The sequence below is a fragment of the Ranitomeya variabilis genome, chromosome 5 (genome assembly GCF_051348905.1).
Source record: "Ranitomeya variabilis isolate aRanVar5 chromosome 5, aRanVar5.hap1, whole genome shotgun sequence".
Lineage (NCBI taxonomy): Eukaryota > Metazoa > Chordata > Amphibia > Anura > Dendrobatidae > Ranitomeya > Ranitomeya variabilis.
Window position 1 is genome coordinate 392,150,610 of NC_135236.1, and position 22,151 is coordinate 392,172,760.

General features: G+C 42.1%; 1 protein-coding gene across 1 annotated transcript in view; it reads left to right on the forward strand.

The window, feature by feature from the left end:
* The window catches only part of PPP1R3A (protein phosphatase 1 regulatory subunit 3A), a 209,052-nt gene extending 202,706 nt beyond the window's left edge, over positions 1-6,346 (forward strand). The window contains exon 4 of the mRNA XM_077265052.1: positions 1,748-6,346. Within this exon, the coding sequence (XP_077121167.1) occupies positions 1,748-3,889 (2,142 nt within the window). The 3' untranslated portion in view covers positions 3,890-6,346. The remainder of the gene's footprint in view (positions 1-1,747) is intronic.
* The last annotated feature ends 15,805 nt before the right edge of the window (positions 6,347-22,151 follow it).

Here is a 22,151-nt window from a genome sequence, read left to right on the forward strand (position 1 = left end):
ATTAGGTTGTTAGGAGGGGTACAATGGTAGCAATGCACATGTGGTGGCAATTTGGAGGACCCAAGGAACTGTCAGGTTCACTTTAAATGCAATCAGTCACAAGGTTTTGGATACTCCTTCTGAGTGCAGCATCATTTAGGGGTAGAGAAATGCTGATTCCAGGAATGCATCACTTACTGAGATGCTTGCTGTCATTTTTATAATATCACTGTTGTATCAGCTGCAGATCTACCAGATGTCTACATTTTGAGTTCTGTATAACCTCACCCACACCACTGATTGGCAGGTCTCTGCTCGTGATTAGTGTACACAGAAAGCTGCCGATCAGTGGTAGGGGTGGGGTTATACAGAGCTCATGAATATGCCTGACTACCTGGTAGCAGGTTTACTAGTCCTGCAGTGAATATCCCCTGCAAATAAAACAGTTATTTTGTCAAAACTACATTAAGCAGCCCAGTAAGTGATACATCACTGGAATCAGGGTCTCTGTCGCTACGTTTTGCTGCTCTCAGATTAGGTGTCAATGTCTTGTGACCAATTCCATTTAAACCTGATGAACCTTGAAAACTCATGTTAGAAAGGTTGTATGATTCTGATATATAAACTTGCTACAGAGTGAGAGAGCTCTTGAGAGTTTGTATTGTGTACTGCTTCAATATACAAACAATACAAGTATAAGTTCATATGTGAGTTATTGAAAATATTTTTTTATTAAAAACATTTACTTAAAGGGATTGTCCACTACTAGGACAGCTCCTTCTTGATCTAAATATTTGACCCAGATAAAATAAAAAAATCTATACTCACCTGTGGTGCTGACGCATCTCCTGAGGTGTCGGCAGTCTCTCTCCATGGGACTCTCATGCAGTGTTGTGACAAGTGACCCCATCACCTCATCAGTGCAGGCATCAATGTCCCTGCCTACATATGGACTGAACATGAAGGGGAAGTCTGGGCTGCAGCTGCTCTTTGACTTCCTCTTCATGTTCAACCCGTACACAGATGGTGATAGTGATGCCAGCGCTGATTGGGCACTGGTGTCACATGTCACAACACCGCACGAGAGCCCTGGGACCATGAGTGCCAACACCGCGGGAACTGTGAGTATAGCTTTTATTTCATCAGGGATACACATTTAGTTGAAGAATGGGTTGTCCTATGGGACAATGGGTAGTGGGCAACCCCTTTAATAATTAAAAAAGACAATTTTTTAATGATTTTGTAAAATAAGTATGTATGCATGAAGGTTTAGATTAACACATACCGTACTTTAATACTGCTACAGTCTGTATTGAATTAAGCCAAGTGCATTCGATTCCCTCAGCTTTCAAGCCCAGGCAAATGCAGCCCTTACTCGCATGAGCTGCAAAACTTCTCCTACACGCACCATGGGCAACAGTGTCTAGGATATAATGACAGGTATGAATCTAGGTGATTTACTCCTTATGAAGATTTACTGATAAATATTAACTCGCTTGTTATGCATAGGTCAATGAAGAACGATGAATGAGGAGATATATGTACTACCCTGACATAACCGTTGCATCCTAAAAGATAAAATGTGTCTAACTGCTTGATTGTTACCCCACTTTGGAAATTACAGGAGCATGGTTCCATCTGTTTAGAAATTCAGATTATCCTATATATCTTAAACATGATTTTGTTTGCTTCTATAGGTGAATTTTTATAAAGAAAAATATTTACTGATCGTTTTAATTTAATGCTTTGTATTTTCATTTCATCCCAGCTAAGTCAGCGACTGATGAAGGCCAGAATTACTTCTTCTGATGAAAAATTCAACACTGGATTTCCGGAAAACTCCATTTCAACAGCTGATCAACAACTGGATGAAGAAATTCAATATCTGAATAATACTTCTACTGGCATATCAGACTATAATTCACAACAGCCGAAAGAATGTGATCACAGTGAAGAATATCTTCCAACCACTGAGGTCAATGCATCTAAGGAGACTGAAGACTTCATCTCTTTGTTAAGCAGCGATGATTATTCTGGACATTACAAAGAGCTCACAAGAACACAGGAATATTTAGATGAAAGTGAAGAAACAGAATTATATTTACATGGCTCAGAGTTAATTGAACAGGAAAAAATCTCACCAGTGACTTTAGATGAGATATTAAACCAGGAACCATGTCAGTGGTCATCAACTGTAGAGCAAAGTGAGGACTTCATAAGTGACAGCTGTCTCAAAATATCAGAAGCTCCATTTGATATACGAGCTGACACCACACAGTTAACAGACATAGCAGAAGTTTTGGATGATAATGCCAATCCAAATTATAGCCACAGCATAGTTACTTTACCATACTTTTCAACTCAAGACACAAAGGGAATAAAAGATGAGCAAAGTGAGAAAAGTAAAAGTGAAACAATTGACAATGACACGCTCCCGCCAGCAACTGCAGAACATAGAGAGAGAGAACATCCCATGTTTTCACAGCAGGAAGAATTCCAAAATCTTTTCTATAAATGTAAATCTTCTGGTAGCAATGTCCTTGAAAAGGAAAATACAGAACCAAGTGAAAAGTTTTGTGGCTTTACATCTTCAGGTGGTACTTCTCTGTTTAGAGATGACCAAGAGAGGTGCAAAGTACAAGAAGAATCAACTCAAGATACAAATCTTACTCTTTCCTCTTGCCAAGAAGCAAAAAGTGTAGAAAATACCATTGAACTTGACAAAGAATACATTACTACTGCAAAGGGAAATGACTCAGATGTTGATATTAAATCAGCTTCATTGGACAAACAGTATTATAGTATAGCACAAGAAAGTGACTGTGTTAAAGTGCATAAGAAAATACAGGTTGTTCATGACAAAGATAAAGCTGTACATGCAGATTATAATTCGGAAAAAGAGTCATCAGTGATTGAGTGCTCACCATCAATAGCTTGTGCTGCAGCAGAAAATGTGACCCAGAGCACATTTCATGAATGGAATGCAATACTGGGAACTCTTCCAAGTGAGCAGACACAGGGACACAAGGTCATCATTGCTAAGATAACAGAGGAAAAAGGTCAAAGTCAAACAAGTGCTCAAGATAGACAGGGTAGCAAAGGCTCCTATATCGATATTGGTGAGAATGTAAAAGTACAACAGGGGTCTGATGAGAAATCAAAAGAAAAAGTATCAGGGAAGAACATAGAGGTCAACCTTGATTACATTGTATCTGGTGATACCCAGAGGGTTGAAAGTTTAACAGAGGAGACTACATTAACAAAATGTAATATTTCACATTTACCTACAGAAAGTATATACAATGGGGGTGCTACATATATTTCCAGAGGAAAAAATGAATTTGAACATTATGAAATCAGGTCAGATGGCTTAGTTGGAGACTTAGTAATAGAGAGTGATTTTCCAATTACCAAGTCGAGCAATTCTATTACAGCACTGAGGCAAGTTCTAGATGTAATTACAGAAGAGGATGTTGCAATTGAAAAGGAGAATGTAGATTTCACTAATATTGCACAACTGGTTATTACAGAAGACACAGCAAAGATAGATAATGTGCGGGATAAAATGATGGAGGGATATGTGGGGCCATCTATTTTTATCAGCGAACATGAGGATGAAGAGCATACTCAATGTCTAGACGCAAAACAACAGAGTGAGCTACAGGATATAGAGTACTTTGAGCATGATCACACATGTCCTGACCAGCAGATTCTGTCTGACGCAATAGCCGCAGAGCCAATAAACATGGGTCACGTAAGCTCTAAAGTCTTCTGCTTTATAATGTTTGTCGTGTTTGCTGGTCTTATGTACCATTTTGATTTTCTAGTTTGTTTTGCCCTTTACCTTTTCTCATTATACTGGCTATACTGGGAGAGAGGCAGAAATAAAAATGCTGTTCGAAAAGAGTAACAAGGTTACTCCAAAACAAAGGAATATCGCATAAAAACACTGGGTGGATATTAGTGGAGGTACATACTTATCATCTTTCTTAATTGTTACTTGAGTTAGGACCACATATTAGTGATATATTGATTAAGTGCTTACATCTGTCTGTAAAAATCTGAGATGTTTATCAATAAATATGTTTCATTTTCATTGGCATGTAAAGGTTTGGGCACCAGTGGTCAAAATTACTGTTATTGTGAACAATCAAGAAAGTTGAAGATGAAATGATCTCTAAAAGGTCTAAAGTTAAAGATGACACATTTCCTTTGTATTTTAAGCAAAAAAAATATTTTCATCTTTTACACTTTAAAAATTACAAAAAGGAAAATTGGTTGATGTAAAAGTTTGGACATGCTTGAAGATCTAGATCAAAACAAAATGGCAGTAAAACTTAACCTTTAATAAAGGTATTAAAACAATTCCTCAAAAATTCCAGTGCAAAATTGTGCAGTGCCTCACAAACAAAACAATTGTAATAAATAGTCTGTACTGACCAACAAATGGAATCATTCAGATCCTGGCAAAATTGACTATAGATTTAAAATTAAAGACTCCATATCATCGTGCATATTCAATATATATCACGGAAGTGATTCCCCATTGAGGATTGAAACAAAGTAGCCATCATGTAATGTAAAATATGGAACAGTCTCCCCAAGTCAGTCGGGATGGGGACCGTTCACTCAACCAATGATAGGCATGTTAGATACGCTACTCCCAATGCATTTCCTCTGATCCAGATTCTTCAGGGGAGCATGGAACCCATATAGGGAGACAACCCCACCAATGGGTTCCATACTCTCTTGAAAAATCTGGATCAGAGGAAACGCTTTGGGAGTAGCGTACCTAATGTAAAAACTGTCTGGTATAAATCAAATGAATTAAATAACAATAAAATAATATGCGCAATTATTATAGTGAGGCTATTATAAAGTGCAACAAGTGCATATATATAGAGACTTATGTGATAGTGTCCAAATATCCAGAAAGCGTGTAATCACAGAGTATTGCAATAGACCAAGATAGTGTCAAAAACAAAGTATAGGTATACGTCTATAAGCAGCACATATGGTTTAGTGAAGTGCATGTGTATAAATGCCCAGGACAAAGCATGACTGTTGGGTAGAGAGTGTAATGTTATTTAGGGTTGCCGTTTGACTATACCAATGAAGTAATAGCAATAATCTCATGTTAACTATACTTGTATAAAAGGGTCAATGGTGAGTGTGGCAAGGAAGCATCCACCACGACACACATTTCGGTGCCTGTCTTTGTCAAGAGGTGATTCTATCCTATTCTATACTAACTGCATGTGTATTCAAATTTTCATTTGAGTTTTTTCAATCTTCAAAGATGCTGACTAGCGCTAGCAAAATGAAAATGGTGGAGACTCTCAAAGTAGGAGATGACTATATCTAAGATAGCAAAGCATTTTCAAGTTGCCCTTTCTTCTGTTTGAAATGTAATTAAGAAATGGTAGTTAATAGGAACAGCGGAGGTCAGGATAAGGTCTGGAAGACCAAGCAAAATTTCAGTGAGAGCTTCTTGTAGAATTGCTATAGAGGCATATCAGAACCCCAGCTTGACTGCAAAAGAGATTCAGGAAGATTTGACAGACTCTGTAGTTGTGGTACATTGTTTTACTGTTCAGAGACACCTAAACAAATATGGCCCTCATGGAAGAATCATCAGAAGAAAACCTCTCCTGCATTCTCACCAAAAAAAAATCAGCATAAGAAGTATGCAAAAGAACATGTAGACAAGTCTGATGCATTTTGGAAACAGGTCCTGTGTACCAATTAGATGAAAATAGATCTTTTTGGCCACAATGATTGAAGGTATGTGTGGAGAAAAAGGGGCACAGAATTTCAGGTAAAGAATGTCTGGCTAACCATTAAGCATGGGGGTGGCTCAATCATGCTTTGGGTTTGGGTTGCAGCCAACGGCAAGAGGGAGACATTTCACAAGTAGATAAAATAATGGATTCAATGAAATTTCAACAATAATTGAAAGACAGTTTTCTGGCTACAAAAAGCATTTACAAACTGTGATACTCTGAAAAGGGAGTGCACCATTCAGGGTGGCCAAACTTTTGAATTGGCCAATTTTCCTTTTTGTAATTTTTTAAAATGTAATGATGAATAAATACAAAAAAGATGTGTGATCTTTAACTTTAGGCCTGCAAGAGACACTAACAAGTTTTATTGAGTTTCAAAATATAGTTCATAGAAGAGGAGAGCTGTTGGTCATAGAGACCAGTCAGATTACTTTCAACAGTTTTTGTCTTATTATAATAGCAGGCATTATGACTAAGTTCTCTGCAAAACTTAAAGTAGATCAACATCATCTCAATGGTCTTGACCTGGTGACTACATTGTTAATTTACTTAAATCTAAAATTAAAAATGGAATTGTGCTGTGAGTCACAGCATAGCATTTCTTTTGAGCTAGTGAGATCCACTCTAAAATATCAATGTTAAATATCATCTTTTACATAGAAACAAGTTGAGTACATGGAGAACATGGTTGAGAAAACACTTTTACTGAAGATAAGATTAACTTTTGTACTGAGTGCCTTAGCTATGTAATTGATATTACCAGTATATTTTCTTCTGTGAGAGAATGATTTATGTCATGCTTGCTGTTTCTACTTTTAATATACACCATGTGGGATAAATGTTTTGTATGTAGATAAATGGGCTGTCTGAACATCTAAAATCACAAAAATGGTCAGTTACTATAAGGCAATAGTTTCCAATCTTCTATAGGTCATAAGTCACTTTCAAATACAATAGATTGTGTTTAGTCACCCTGAGTATCGAAGGGAAAAAATTGTAATTTATATCACTGAGTGATATGCTTTTTACCTTTAACACTAACATTAAATTCTGATAATATTATGCCCTTTCTGACACTACTAATGCACAATACTAAATAAAGCTGCCATCAGTAAGGGAGCAACATTTAGGAGTCCTAAAAGATGTACAGTATGTGCGTACAAAGTATTTGTCTCAGTTCAATTTTTCCTATCACATGTTGCCTAAAAATTTAACTATTCGATCTTGAGGCCATGATGTTTACATAAAGAATCCTTACAAGGAAGTAACGGTAAAAACTTATCCATTTACCAAACTACCTCTCCCATGCTCACATATTGTTACCTTACTATTATGAGCACAGCTAGATATTTATCCTACTATGTTTGTCTGCCTGTCTGTTGATTCATAAACAAGGCTGACAATGGACATTACATTGGACAATAAACATTTATTATGCATTTTGGAAGGAAACAATAACGGCTTGGGCACATGACCGATTATATTGGACAAGTGCAATCCATGATTTTTATAGATAACACTTGTACCTATGATATTCTATGGGCCTTTACATATGTCCAATTTGTCCCTGGACCAAGGAGCCTGAAGGAAACATGTAGAAGATATGTCTGACTTTGATCCATGTGTAGGATCAATATTGTCTATGCAAGTCTATAGGTCCGTGAAAAATATCAGATTGCATTTGGATGGCATCTTATTGCGGTGTAATGTTTTTCACGGACCTATAGACTTGAATTTACAATTTTGATCCTGATTTTCATGGACTTACAGAATGGAGAAGGTGAAGAAACTTTATTTTTTCTCTCCATCTCCGAGAAAACTCTGAACAAAGTCTGATAAATCTCAGATTAGAGTCTGATCAGAATAATGAGACTGTTTTTCTTGAAAGAGAGAAAACGGTAGTGTACTCCTTCCTACCCTAAGTTGCAAAATTCTAATAAACACTGTAGTTTGGTGAATTTTATTTTACTCTTTGTCTACACATCAGCTCAAGTTGTCCATCAAACTATAGAACTCCTTTAGTCTATGATGTGAGATACGTTGGTATATATTCTTCTCTGTAAAATTGTCTATACACATTAGATGTAAATCATCTGAACTCGATCAGTTTTGCACAATTGGCTATTTATCTATTGTGTATGGGAAAATCTAAGCTCTGTCTAGATGGCACATGAGGGACGAGAATGATCAAATTGGATTTGGACATGTGCAATCCTTTGTTCCTGCTGGAGATAATCCACTGTCTGAGTAATCTGACAGTGACCTATACCTTTTTTCCCATTGAACACATGCAGTAAGATGTTTGACACCTTAACTGAGCTCTACATAAAATAAAACTCATATTTTTCCCTGGGAGAAATGTGCATAAAACAAAAATGTAATAATTTAGAAAGTTCTTAGAAAGTTTAGAGCAAGGGAAAAACAAAGATAACTATCTTTTCCATATTCTTAAAAAAACAAATGACAAGCCAAAAGGGAAATAAGCAATACAATTTTACTGACTTTAATGTTTAGTTGATTATTTAGATGCTATTTGTCACTGTAACAGCCCCATGTACCACATATCTTGTTCATAGTATTTCAATGATTAGTTTAATTTGAGCAAAAGCTGTTTGGAAATATATCTCTGTCTACAACACATTTCAATAAAAAAATTAAGCTAGAATTCTGCAGTGTGAGTTTTATACTTACTACTAAACTAACTGCAAAGTAGAACCAGGGAAATGTCAAACTTAAGCAGGTTAATGTACAGATAAATAAATGTGATACATTTTCAAAGTGTGGATTCATTTTTAAGACATCTTAGAGTAAGTATAGAAACTTATTTTCAATATAATATGTTGCTATTGTCTTTTGTCTGGTATACACCTGTTAATTTGAAGGTGCATCTCTGGTCATCTGGGTGCAAAACACTCAAAGTGCTATAATTTAGCTTAATTTCTGTTAAAATTACTATATATTAAATGTGTTTGATGTGTAGGGCCTCCAATGGCATATCTAAGCCCTGCCCAGATAATGGGCTTTGTACTTATTACTAAGCCCCATTCACAAAAAGGCTGAAAAATAAATACTTCAAATGAAGCATGCTCTAAAACAATTGGCCTCTGGTGAGCCACAATTCTGGTGGCCAACCCTAAATATGCACTGAATACAGAGGGTTGTGCATTCAGAGCTGAACACAGCAGTGACTTTCAGATGTTGAACATGAGAAATTACCAGAGCGAACATCATCCTTTATTATAAAGTTAGTTATTAGAAGTGTTTTAGTCAACAATCCTCCTTTTTATTTCCATTTTAATAATCTACTCTTAAAAAAAAAACCATTTTTATGGATTAGCTTCGATACATTCCACTTTCTATTAAGCTATTACACAAAAAAAACACACTGCATGATGCATTCAGGTCAAGTTGCAAGATAGATACATGATGATAGATGGATGGATAGATAGATAGATAGATAGATAGATAGATAGATAGATAGATAGATAGATAGATAGATAGCTTTGAGAGACAGATAGATATGAGAGATAGATAGAATAGATGAGCAATTGCCCAGTCAATCAATATTAAAGGGAATTTGTCAACCCCTTTAATATTGACCTATTAAAATGGGCATATAGGTAACAGAAATGTTAAGCTAATCTTATCTGTATACCTCATACTAACGGTCTGAGAAATGTTATATTCTGTCTTTATGTTACTGATTTCTTCCAGACTCTGGGGAGCGTGGCAATACTACCCCCCTTCCGCTTCTGTTCCAGTGACCTCAGGCATACGCGCCGATAAGGTTCTCTCTCCACTTCCTCTCTGCATAGTCATTGCTATGTACATATGGTTCCTAGCGATGACTATGGGCACTGTATTCAGGGATCTTCTGTGCAGGCACTGGCGAATCACTGTGACCTCTGTCGTGCACTCCATTAAAGTGTTCTTCGTTGTACCTCCCTGCATATAGTGGCGTATCCATGGGGGGCAGCCAGGGTATGTGCCCCGGATGCAGCCAACAGGGGGGCACCAGCAGGCCGCCTGATGATGCGGCGGTCCAAGGAGGCTCGGGTGGGACTGCACTTGTCACGCAGCAGAGCCCCTCCACCGAAGAGAGCCGCACACCACAGCTATTGCTGCCGCAGCTCTGTGCGCACAGGACCTGTGATAAGGTCAAAGGAGGGGAGGAGTCAGGAGTCACATGATCAAGGGCCTCCGTGTAGTGCAGGACTCTGCTGGTTGTCATGGTGCTGACGAGGGTAAGCTTTTGTGTGGGGTCAGGAGTGGTTTGTGTGGATGTAGCAGAGCCGTGTGTGTACAAGGTGTACAGAGCGGAAGCTGTGTGTGCAAGGTGTATGGAGCGGAGCTGGGTATGTACGGAGCGGAGCCGTGTGTGTATGAGGTTTACATAATGGAACTGGGTGTGTGCAAGGTGTATGGAGCGGAGCCGTGTGTGTACGAGGTGTACGGAGCGGAACTGGGTGTGTGCAAGGTGTATGGAGCAGAGCCGTGTGTGTACGAGGTGTACAGAGCAGAAGCCGTGTGTGCAAGGTGTATGGAGCAGAGCTGGGTATGTACGGAGCGGAGGCGTGTGTGTACGAGGTGTACAGAGCGGAACTGGGTGTGTGCAAGGTGTATGGAGCTGAGCCGAGTGTGTACGAGGCGTACGGAGTGGAGCCGTGTGTGTATGATGTGTACGGAGTGGAACTGGGTGTGTGCAAGGTGTATGGAGCGGAGCCATGTGTGCACGAGGTGTACAGAGCGGAGCCGTGTGTGTACAAGGTGTACGGAGCGGAACTGGGTGTGTGCAAGGTGCATGGAGCAGAGCCGTGTGTGTACGAGGTGTACAGAGGATAGCCATGTGTGTATGAGGTGTACGGAGCAGAACTGAGTGTGTGCAAGGTGTATGGAGCTGAGCCGTGTGTGTACAAGGTGTACGGAGCAGAGCCATGTGCGTACGAGGTGTACGGAGCGGAGCCATATGCGTACGAGGTGTACAGAGCGGAGCCGTGTGTGTACGAGGTGTATGGAGCGGAGCCGTGTGCGTACGAGGTGTACGGAGCAGAGCCTTGTGCGTACGAGGGGTGCGGAGTGGAGCCGTGCGTACGAGGTGTACGGAGCAGAGCTGTGTGCGTACAAGGTGTACGGAGCAGAGCCATGTGTGCAAGGTGTATGGAGCGGAGTTGTGTGTGGTGTGTGTCTATGAGGTGTATGAAGCGGAGCCGCATGTGTACGAGGTGTACGGAGCAGAGCCGCATGTGTGCAAGGTGTACGGAGCAGATCCGCGTGTGTACGAGGTGTACAGAGCCGAGCTGCGTGTGTACAAGCTGTACGGAGTGGAGCCGCATGTGTACAAGGTGTATGGAGTGGAGCCACGTATGTACGAGGTGTACAGAGCTCAGCCGCGTGTGTATGAGTAACTAGGTGTGGCCATTATACTGTACGCAATGTGTGTGTGTGTTTGTGCGTGCATGCGTAGCGCTGCGGGTGAATGTGCAGAGATGGTTTTGTGTGTATGGGGAGGAGAGGCAAGGGCAATGATGGGGCTGACAGGGAGAGGGCAATAATTGGGATGGAAGGGGAGGAGGAAATGATGGATGAGGTGGAATGGGCAATGTTGGAGGTGGAAATTGGAATGGGCAATGATGGTGGTGGGGGGAGAATGCAATGATGGTGGGGAGGAGGAAATCATGGAGGTGGTGGAAAGGGCAATAATAAGGGGGGGAAGAAATGATGAAGGTGGTAGAATGGACAAGAATGGTGGTTGTGGAAAGCACACTGATGATATTGGAGGGGGAGAAAATGATGTAGGTGGTGGAATGGGCAAGTATGGTGATGGCGGCAGAAAGGACAATGATGATGGTGGTGGAAAGGGCAAAGATGGGGATGGTGGGGGAAGAGAAAATGATGGATATGGTGGAAAAGGCAAACGATGAAATGATGGAGGTGGTGGAATAGGAAATTATGGGGTGGTGGGGGAGAAAGCAATGATAGTGGTGGCAGAGAAGGCAAAGATGGAGGTGGTAAAGAGAGCAATGATGGGGTGGGGTAGAGGAAAATAATGGGCATATATGACGAAACAGTACAGGAGAATGGGGGCATGTGTGAGGAAACAGTACTGGGGAATTGGGGGCATGTATGAGGAAACAGTACAGGAGAATGGGGGGCATATCTGAGGAAACAGTATGGGGGATGGGTGCAGACAGTTTGGGGAGCGAACGGGGGAATGTATGCAGACACAGTATGAGTAGCGATGTGAAAAATGTATGTGGACAGAGTACGGGGAGTGAGGGTGATGGGATGTGTGCAGACACAGTATAGGGAGTCAGGTGAGCAGGCAGTATAGAAAGTGAGGGGTAAATATATGAGGAGACAGTTTGGTGAACAGGAGGGATGTGAGAGGAGACAGTATGAGGAGGGAGGGGAATAGTGTGAGGAGACAGTATGTGGGAGAAAAGTGAGTGGGCACAGAATAGAAACTGTGTAGGGGGTTCGTAGCATGGAGGGACAGTGTAAGGGCACAGCCAGGAGCAGGCAGTATACCAAGGAGGGGGGGTCTGATGAGAGTACAGTATAAATACTGGGCCCTATAGGGGGGACACAGTGTGAGAGGACAGTGTGAAGAGGGGGGTTGGTATGGAAAGGAGAGGTCAGTGTGAAGAGCATGTTACATAAGAGGGACAGTGTGGGAGTTATATTTTTGCAGACAATATAGTGAGGGGCAATTTTTTATTCAGGAGCATTATAACGACACTTGTATCTTTAAGGGCATGATGTGGAGATTTTCTGCAAAAGAGCGGAGAAGATGGAAGTCTGCAAAGACAGCTTTGGATAAGAAAACTCATCATGGGGTCTGGACAAGAAGAAGAAAAGGAGAATGACTCCAGAGGTGACGTCATCTATAAGGTACCTGGATGTAAATGTTATTTGTGATACTGACTAACTTTCATGATTTATTTATGTTAGGAGCATTAAAGGGGATGTCCAGGTTTGTAATGAGTCTGCAGTCATTCTTTGTGACTGCAGACTTCTGAGTTCTCACAGTGCGCCCTGCACGCTGTCAGGATTCTCTCGTGCTGGCGATTTACATACATGCGGTCACGTGCTGACTAGACATGTGTGGCCTCACTCAATGAAAATGAACTGAGTGAGGCCGAGCACGTCTAGTCGGAATGTGGTCAGAAGTATACAAATCACATGCTTGTGCTGACATGACTGTCCACTGGCAAGGGAGAATCCTAAAAGTGTACAGTTGTGAGAATTCAGAAGCTGCGATGTCAGGATTCAGCTCTGCAGGTTCCAGTACTCATCATTGGACACTTCACTCACATGCGACTTTCATACCTATGGTCCTGTGACATCGAGCTTCTCTTCTGCTTCTCTCAGTTTTTCACAGAATATTGAGAGCATTAGGGAGAGAAGCTCGTCTGTACATGACTAAGTGTGCAAATCACATATGTCCGGGGGGGGGGGGGGGGGCATCAAAATGAATTCTTGCCCCGGGTGCCAGAAACCCTAGATACACCTCTGCCTGCATAGTCATCACTAGGAACCATGTGTACACAGTAATGACTGTGCAGAAAGGAAGGGAAGAGATCATCTTAAAGGCGCGCATGCCTGAGGTCACTGGAGCGGATGTAGCCAGCGCCTGTGCAGAAGATTCCTGAATGCAGTGTCCACAGAATAAAGGAAGTGGTACGTATTGTGGAGGGAGTGCAGGGCACAGGTGCAGGATTCCAGCACTATAACTGACGTTCATGGGAGGAGGGTAGTATAACAATGATGACAGGAGGCAGCAATTTCTTCCATGCACCGCATGCCCCAGAGCCTGGAAGAAATCACTAGCATAAAGACAGAATATAACATTTCTCAACAATAAGACCGTTATTACCTGTATGCCCATATTACCTGTATGCCCATATTAATAGGTCATATAGGTCTGTCCTGGGGGGTGACAGATTTCGTTTAAAGGCAACCTGTCATGTCATTTTTAGAAACTAAATTGCCCCCCAGTGTGTTGTTAGTGATGCAATGTGTATCAGTACACTTCAACTGAGCATCCGAGTACACACATTCAGCTGAAGTAGGCACCTCCTCTATGGGCCCAGTCATGGTCGCACTCTATGTGCCCACAATTGTTTCACCATTGGATAAAGATAGGATCACACTGACATTAAGAGGTTTTTTTTCTGTATTGCTAGGATACGTGCAGACATTAAGCAATTGCACAAAGTGTAAAAAAATGTGCAGCACTCCAATATGAAATAAGTGAGGGTTTATTTACCTAGATGTGACTTAGTAAAGCAACAATCATTTTGTCATATTGATGTACTGCACATTTTATTTTACTATATTATTGGAGGAATCTGAATCAGGACCAAAATGCCTGAACACAGCCTTCCCAAAGTGCTGCACAGTTTTTTTTTTAGATACATAGATTGCGTCATACAATAAAAAAAAGACAGAATTGCACAATAAGTATAAAACCGGAAAAAATAAAATAGAAAGAGCAAACAACAGCATAAAACGCATATCATAATAGTTACTAGCATCTATTATTTGTCTTGTCAGTTTTGCTATCTGTAAGGATGAGATCAGCAGCATGTAGCTTCTCAACAATATCAGACATTGTATGGCAGAGAGTGCCAGGAATTTGATACTAGCAACTGTTGCCATGACCTTTCCAATTGGATGATGCAGACGGCCAAACAACTGGTGCTGCCCATCAAAGTTTGGCCTTCTGCACTACACAAGAGGCAAGCTATTTATAAAAATGCACGTAGCCCCTGATTATCAACAGAGCTACTGCTGAATCATCTTTCACCAAGTGCCTAGAAAAGATCAGGGTGTGCATTTGACACTAAGGGCCAAAGCTAGATATTAGAAAAAACCTTCTCATTCCAAAAAATGGATCACCATTTTATCACATGAAAAATGATTATTCCAGGGGAGAGCAAGACACTAATACATACTTTACATACAGTAATGAGAAAAACTATGTACACCCTCATTGAATCCTAAGTTTTTAGATATTGACATAATAAATAAAAATTTGTTCCTTGGAAGGTCTTAAAATGACATAAATGCAATCTCAGATAAAAAAAAAAAAACACCTGCCTAATTACACCAAATCATAAAACCTATATCAAAATGTAGAACCAGTGTCTGAAAAAGCTAAGTATACCTTTCTATACTGCTTCTATAGGAGTTAAGATGATAAGTATCAGGGATGGTCTGCTAGTCAAATGCTTTTCATGAAATGTTCATATGTAAGTGTGACCACTAGGGTTGAGCGAAACGGATCGGACATTTTCAAAATCGCCAGCGTGGGATCGGCCATGCGGTCGGCGATCTTCGCGCCAAAGTCGCGGTTCGTAAGACGCTTTCAGCGCCATTTCTCAGCCAATGAAGGTGGACGCAGAGTGTGGGCAGCGTGATGACATAGGTCTCGGTCCCCACCATCTTAGAGAAGGGTATGACAGTGATTGGCTTGCTTTCTGCGGCGTCACTGGGGCTATAAAGGGGCGTGCACGCCGACCGCCATCTTACTTCTGCCGTACTGAGCATAGGGAGAGGTTGCTGCAGCTTCATCAGAAGCAGGGATATTGTTAGGGAGGAAATATTAACCCCCAAACCGCTTGTGCTGTAGCGATTTCCACTGTCCAACACCACCTTTTCTTTGCAGGGACAGTGGAGGCTAGATTTCTGTGCATCAGCTCTGTAGCTTATAAGGCTCCCTGATAGCTGCATTGCTGTTTGTATGCCGCTGTGCAAACCAACTGCTTTTTTAAAAGCAAAAGTCCTGTTGCCCCTTTCTGCACAGTTCTATTGTTTGTCTCCACTTTTGTGTACAGCAGTCATTTTTATTGCTGCCTGCCATACTTGTTCTGAGATCATTGTAGGGAGATTGTTATTGTAGTACAGTCCCTTTTTTTTATATACCGTATTTTTCGCTTTGTAAGACGCTCCGGATTATAAGACGCACCCCAAATTTTGAGGAGAAAAATAGGAAAAAACTTTTTTTAATAAATTGGTGGGGCGTCTTATAATCCATGCGTCTTATTACTTACCAGGGGTTGTGGCTGCGGTGGATCAGGGTCCCAGGGTCGTTGCTGGAGGCAGAAGTGGATCATTGCTGCAGGCTGGGATGAGGAGGTCTGCAGGGGGGCTCCTATGCAGCAGGCTGGGATGAGGGGGTCTGCAGGGGGGCTCCTGTGCTGCAGGCTGGGATGAGGCGTATATATCCTACAAAGAGCTACGGAGTATGGACACCCATCAATTTGTAAAAACAGTAACAATTTTATTGAAAAACCATATAGACAAAAAATGACCAACAATATAAAAGGACAAGGTACACGTTTAAGCACATGTATGGCGGAACAACCACACTGAAAAAGTAGCACCTAGGGCTTAGAAATGACATATGCAGAAATCACATAGGAACAGATTGCTCACTCAGTAACTAGCAATGGTAACTATAAAGTGCATAGTGCTCTATATGAGTGGCAGATATGCCCCAGAGTGTATTGCATCTTGAGTCATAAGTCAAACAACATCATGAAAATATCCCACTCATTCTGTCATTCTTACCCAAATATCCTATGGTGCCAGTGTGTGCCCGGTGGCCCCGACGCGCGTTTCGCGTGAGCTTCCTCGGGGGGACCTGTTTGTGTGTCACGCTGGGCTGTTTTTATGGGCGTATTGTCAGCTGAAAAGGCCATCGCGCACTTAATTGGCGCATGCGCACCGCCGTCTACGGAGCGTCACACATCACATCACTGGCATCTGCGGCGCTGCGAGCAGGCAGAGGGGAAAACCCTCAAGACGTCACTTCCTGCTCCGCTACTGAATGCCGAAGAGGGCGATGTGCGAGCACCGCTGTGGCGCGCATGCGCGCGTACGTTTACGGCCATTTTCCTCAAGGGAGCAACTATGGGCAGCAGCGTTTATGCTGTATAAGGTATGAAAACAATGGGGCCACCACTCTTATGCCCATGAGATTATATATAAACCCCTGCATAACACTCAGTAAAATGTGCAACAAAATACATTATACCCCATATGCGTGAAAAAGTGCAACTAGTGCAATGACGCTTGTGTATAGTGTTACCTAATGGACATCCTACCATTGATACTATAAATAGAAAAGAGGTGGTACAACTGTCACAACAAGTGGCAGTCATGTCCAAACCCACCTCATGCATAAAACAGAAAATGGGAAAAAACACATCCCAGTGTATAGAATGAATAAGATAAAGTGCAAAAAGTGCAACTGTAAACAAATACTATAACAGATCAGAAAATGATCACCAAATGATCAACTAAATAGCAAGGTACCCAGTACTAGGCTCAGGCACTCATTCCACCCCCATTATAGAATAGAAGATATGTCCATAGCCCCATTATATTCACCCTGACACAATCCTGCTCCCTCTCAAAGCCTGTGCCCCTTATACAAAAAGATCCTCCAGAAAGATAATCAGAGAATAATAAATACTACATAAAATACACAAATAAATAACAAAAACATATATGTAATATATATATAATAATACAGCATGAAATATTATAACATAAGACAGGAGGCACTTCCTCTAATATGTAACATCACCCTCTTATTACTATCATACAGTATCTAGTCAATAAATAATTAGTATATAACATATTCTGTGGCTGATTTCAAAATTCTTCCAGATTCTTCAAATGTCCGAGGATATGGCCAACAAGACATCCAGATGTCACGAACACGCCCAGACAAACACCAACGATGGAAAAGAATACGTGCAGAGGTACTAAAAATGACAAAGACACACAAAATTAAAATCCAGAACTAGGGAATCAAAAACGGACCCAAAGCTAAAGATATTATAAGAAGGATGCAAAGCTAATCTGTTCATTTAGACCATGTGGGGACATAGTGCCCAAAATGTTGATCCATCGGCATTCCAATTGTGCGAGTTTTTTCTTTAAATCCCCGCCTCTTATTCCCCCCCTAACATGATCAATTCCAAAGACACTCAGTTCCTTCGGATTGCATCTATGATATTGTCTGAAGTGTCTCGGTATTGACTTGAGAGCTACATCATCATTTGCCTCCTTGGCAGCCATTATGTCTCTGACATGCTCCCGTGTTCTGACCCTCAGTTCACGTGAGGTCAGGCCGACATAGGAAAGATTACATGTACACTTTGCCATGTAGATCACATACGTGGTACTACATGAAATGTAATCTGTGATTTTAAACTGTCTCCCGTCCACAGAAGCAAATGATGATGTCCTTACATGATTGCGACACGCCAGGCAGTCCCCACATGGGAAAAAGCCCCATTTTGTTTTACCAGCGCCAAAAATAGGAGGAATCTTAGTTACATAATGGCTTTTGACCAGAATATCTCTTAGATTTTTTGCCCTCCTGGCTGTCATGAGGGGTTCTTCCGAGAGACATTCAGCCAAAACCGGCTCTGTCCTTAGTATAGGCCAGTGTCTCCTCAAGATATTCCTCATTCTTCCCCACTGGTGGTTGAATGTGGATATGTACCTAATTTTTTCATCTTTCTCTTTAGTTTTGGGTACATGGGATAGAAGATCACATCTTTTTTGATTTTTAGCTAGGAGATACCCTCTTTTTATACTCCTATTACTGTATCCACGTGACCTAAATCTCTCCCCAAGGTCCACAGACTGTTTCGAAAAGGCCTCCTCAGTAGAGCATATCCTCCTCATCCTTAAAAATTGCCCAATGGGAATGGCCCTAACAGTGGAGCCAGTATGTGATGATGAGGCATGAAGAAGTGCATTCACTGAGGTGGCCTTCCTAAACACGTCCGTACCAATGGAGCCATCAGTCTGTACATACAACATGATGTCAAGGAAGGGAATACTCACTCTACTAAAATTATACGTAAGCCTGATGTTGAGGCTGTTACAGTTCAGATCCTGCATAAATAAATGAAGGTGTTCCACGGATCCTTGCCAAATAAACAAAATATCATCAATGTACCGATACCACCGCAGTACTTGGGGGGCGGGGCGTGCGCCCCCAAATATAGCTCTCTCCCAATATCCTAGAAACAAATTAGCATAAGAGGGCGCACACGCCGCCCCCATCGCGGTCCCGCGACTCTGGAGGTAGTATCGGTCCTTGAAAGTAAAACAATTATGTGTCAGGATGAACTGCAAGAGCCTCAGCACCAGGCTCACCACATCTGAGTCGATACCACTTGACTCCAGAAAAAAGGTTGCTGCCTCCATCCCATCATCATGGTGTATGGAGGTGTAGAGTGTTTCAATATCTGCCGTCACCAACAGCATGTCTGGCTCTAAAAAGAGGCCATCCATTCTCCTCAGGACGTCCGTAGTATCTCTGACATAGGAGGGTAAAGTTTCTACTTGCGACCTAAGATAATAATCAATGTATTTACATACTGGGTCACAAAGCCCCCCTATGCCAGAGACAATCGGACGTCCTGGGGGATTGACTGAGTCTTTGTGGACCTTGGGGAGGAGGTAAAACGTGGGCATAATAGGGCATTCTACTACTAAGCCATCAAATGTTTTTTTGCTGATGGTTCCCTGATATAAAGCCTCCTCCAACATATCCGTGAGTTCCCTCATGAATGTAGGTAAGGGATTATGTGGAAGCAAAGTATATGTCTCCTTATTCCGCAGCTGTTTAAATGCCTCTTTTATCAGTAGGCCAAACAACCACATTCCCCCCCCTTATCTGAAGGTTTTATCACCACATCCCGCATATCACGTATCTCTTGCAGAGCTCTTCTCTGACTACGTGTAAGGTTATCTTTCTTGTTTCTATTGCTGATAGTTTTTAACTCAGCAGCCACAAGGTTGGTAAAAATTTCTACCTGCGGGCAAAGTGATAGGGGAGGGAATGTGGTCGATTTGGCATAAATCGATGGGGGAGGCTTACCTGAAGGGGGGTTAGCAGATTCGTTTTCCAGTTCTTCCAAAATGGCGAGAGTCTCTTGTTCAGACACCATATTCCCCTCAGGTGAGGAACGAGAGTGCAGTTTTTTCAGGATAAGTTTTCGTGAAAATAAATTCAGGTCTTTAAGTGCTGTGAAATAATCATAATTATTGCACGGGGAAAAGGAAAGACCGAGACCAAGAACTTCACATTGAGTCTCTGTGAGAGTATGTTGCGACAGGTTAATTACCTCAAGTGTGGCGTTCTTAGGTCTCTTGTCTTTTTGAGGGGATATTGGTGTTTTCCTTTTATTGCCATATCTAGTTACTTTCTGCCAACGATCCTTATATGTATCACTCCTCTCTGCTCCTATGTTTCCCCTCTCCTCCCTTTTCTCTTCACTTGACGATACTGAAGATAATGAGACGGACCGAGTTCTTGAGACTGATCTCCTGTTAGGTCCGTTATTCCTCCATCTATAGACTCTGTTGTTTTTAGCGTCTGAGACATCACGTTGGTATTTTTTAGTTTTACGGGATACAATTTCTTTCTCCCATTTCTGGATATCGACATCAAGTTCATTTTTAAAGGCGACATTATTCTCTGGTGTAAGAATCTTATTGATCTCCTCCTGAATGTTCTCTAATTCTTTATCCAAGTCACAAATAGTTGATTCATTATCTTTAATCAGGCTGGGATGAGGCGGTCTGCAGGGGGGCTCCTGTGCTGCAGGGGGCCTTCGGGCTGCAGGGCTGTTTCCGGTGCTGCGGGGGCTCTGCCGACATATTGTGAAAGGCCAGAGCCCCCTGGCAGTTCGTCCATGTATTCCTGTATGACTGACTCCGGGAAAATGGCCGCCGGAATCTCGAGAGATGAGATCTCAGCGCTGAAATCTCATCTCCCGAGATTTCGGCGGCCATTTTCCCGGAGTCAGTCATACAGGAAGGAACGCATGGACGAACTGCCGGGGGGCTCTGGTCTTTCACAAAATGTCGCCAGAGCCCCCGCAGCACCGGAGTAGCAGCGGACAACCGCGGTGGCGGGCGACAGCGGTGGCGGGCGGCAGCAGCAGCGGTGGCGGCCGGCAGCAGCAGCGGTGGTGGGCGGCAGCAGCAGCGGTGGTGGGCGGCAGCAGCAGCGGGCGGCAGCGGACACCCCCTCATCCCAGCCTGTAACGGTAAGCGGTATATCTGCTTTGTAAGACGCACCCCCATTTCCCCCCCAAATTTGGGGGAAATAAAGTGCGTCTTACAAAGCGGAAAATATGGTATATATTTCCAGCCACTTTCTGCCACTGAAGCTGTGTAGTGTAATACAGTGGGCCTGATTTTTCTGCTGTCTCCCACACATAAAAAGGGAGATTAATATTGCCACTAAGTGCATCTGCGTCAGTTCTGTTTGGCGTATATCTGCCAGCCACTTTCTGCCACTTATACCGTGTAGTGTAATACAGTGGGCCTGTTTTGTTTTTTGCTGCAGTGTCCCTCACATAAAAAGGGAGATTAATATTGGCACTAAGTGCATCTGCGTCAGTTCTGTTTGGCGTATATCTGCCAGCCACTTTCTGCCACTTATACCGTGTAGTGTAATACAGTGGGCCTGAATTTTGCTGCAGTGTCCCACACATAAAAAGGGAGATTAATATTGCCACTAAGTGCATCTGCATCAGTTATGTTTGGCGTATATCTGCCAGCCACTTTCTGCCACTTATACCGTGCAGTGTAATACAGTGGGCCTGAATTTTGCAACAGTGTCCCACACATAAAAAGGGAGATTAATATTGCCACTAAGTGCATCTGCGTCAGTTCTGTTTGGCGTATATCTGCCAGCCACTTTCTGCCACTTATACCATGTAGTGTAATACAGTGGGCCTGTTTTGTTTTTTGCTGCAGTGTCCCACACATAAAAAGGGAGATTAATATTGCCACTAAGTGCATCTGCGTCAGTTCTGTTTGGCGTATATCTGCCAGCCACTTTCTGTCACTTATACCGTGAAGTGTATTACAGTGGGCCTGAATTTTGCAGCAGTGTCCCACACATAAAAAGGGAGATTTATATTGCCACTAAGTGCATCTGTGTCCATTCTGTTTGGCGTATATCTGCCAGCCACTTTCTGCCACTTATACCGTGTAGTGTAATACAGTGGGCCTGAATTTTGCAACAGTGTCCCACACATAAAAAGGGAGATTTATATTGCCACTAAGTTCATCTGCGTCAGTTCTGTTTGGCGTATATCTGCCAGCCACTTTCTGCCACGTACACTGTGTAGTGTAATACAGTGGGCCTGATTTTTTGCAGCAGTCTCCCACACATATAGAAAGGGAGATTTAAATTCACAACAAGTTTACATACACCTTCTACCTTGTTTTACAGTACCATATAATGGTTGTTAGTTTGGTTACATTTTCCCAAGAATGAGGAAGTCTGGTGGAAGAGTTCGTGGCCATGGGTGGTCATTGCCAGCTGGTAATGATGGTGGT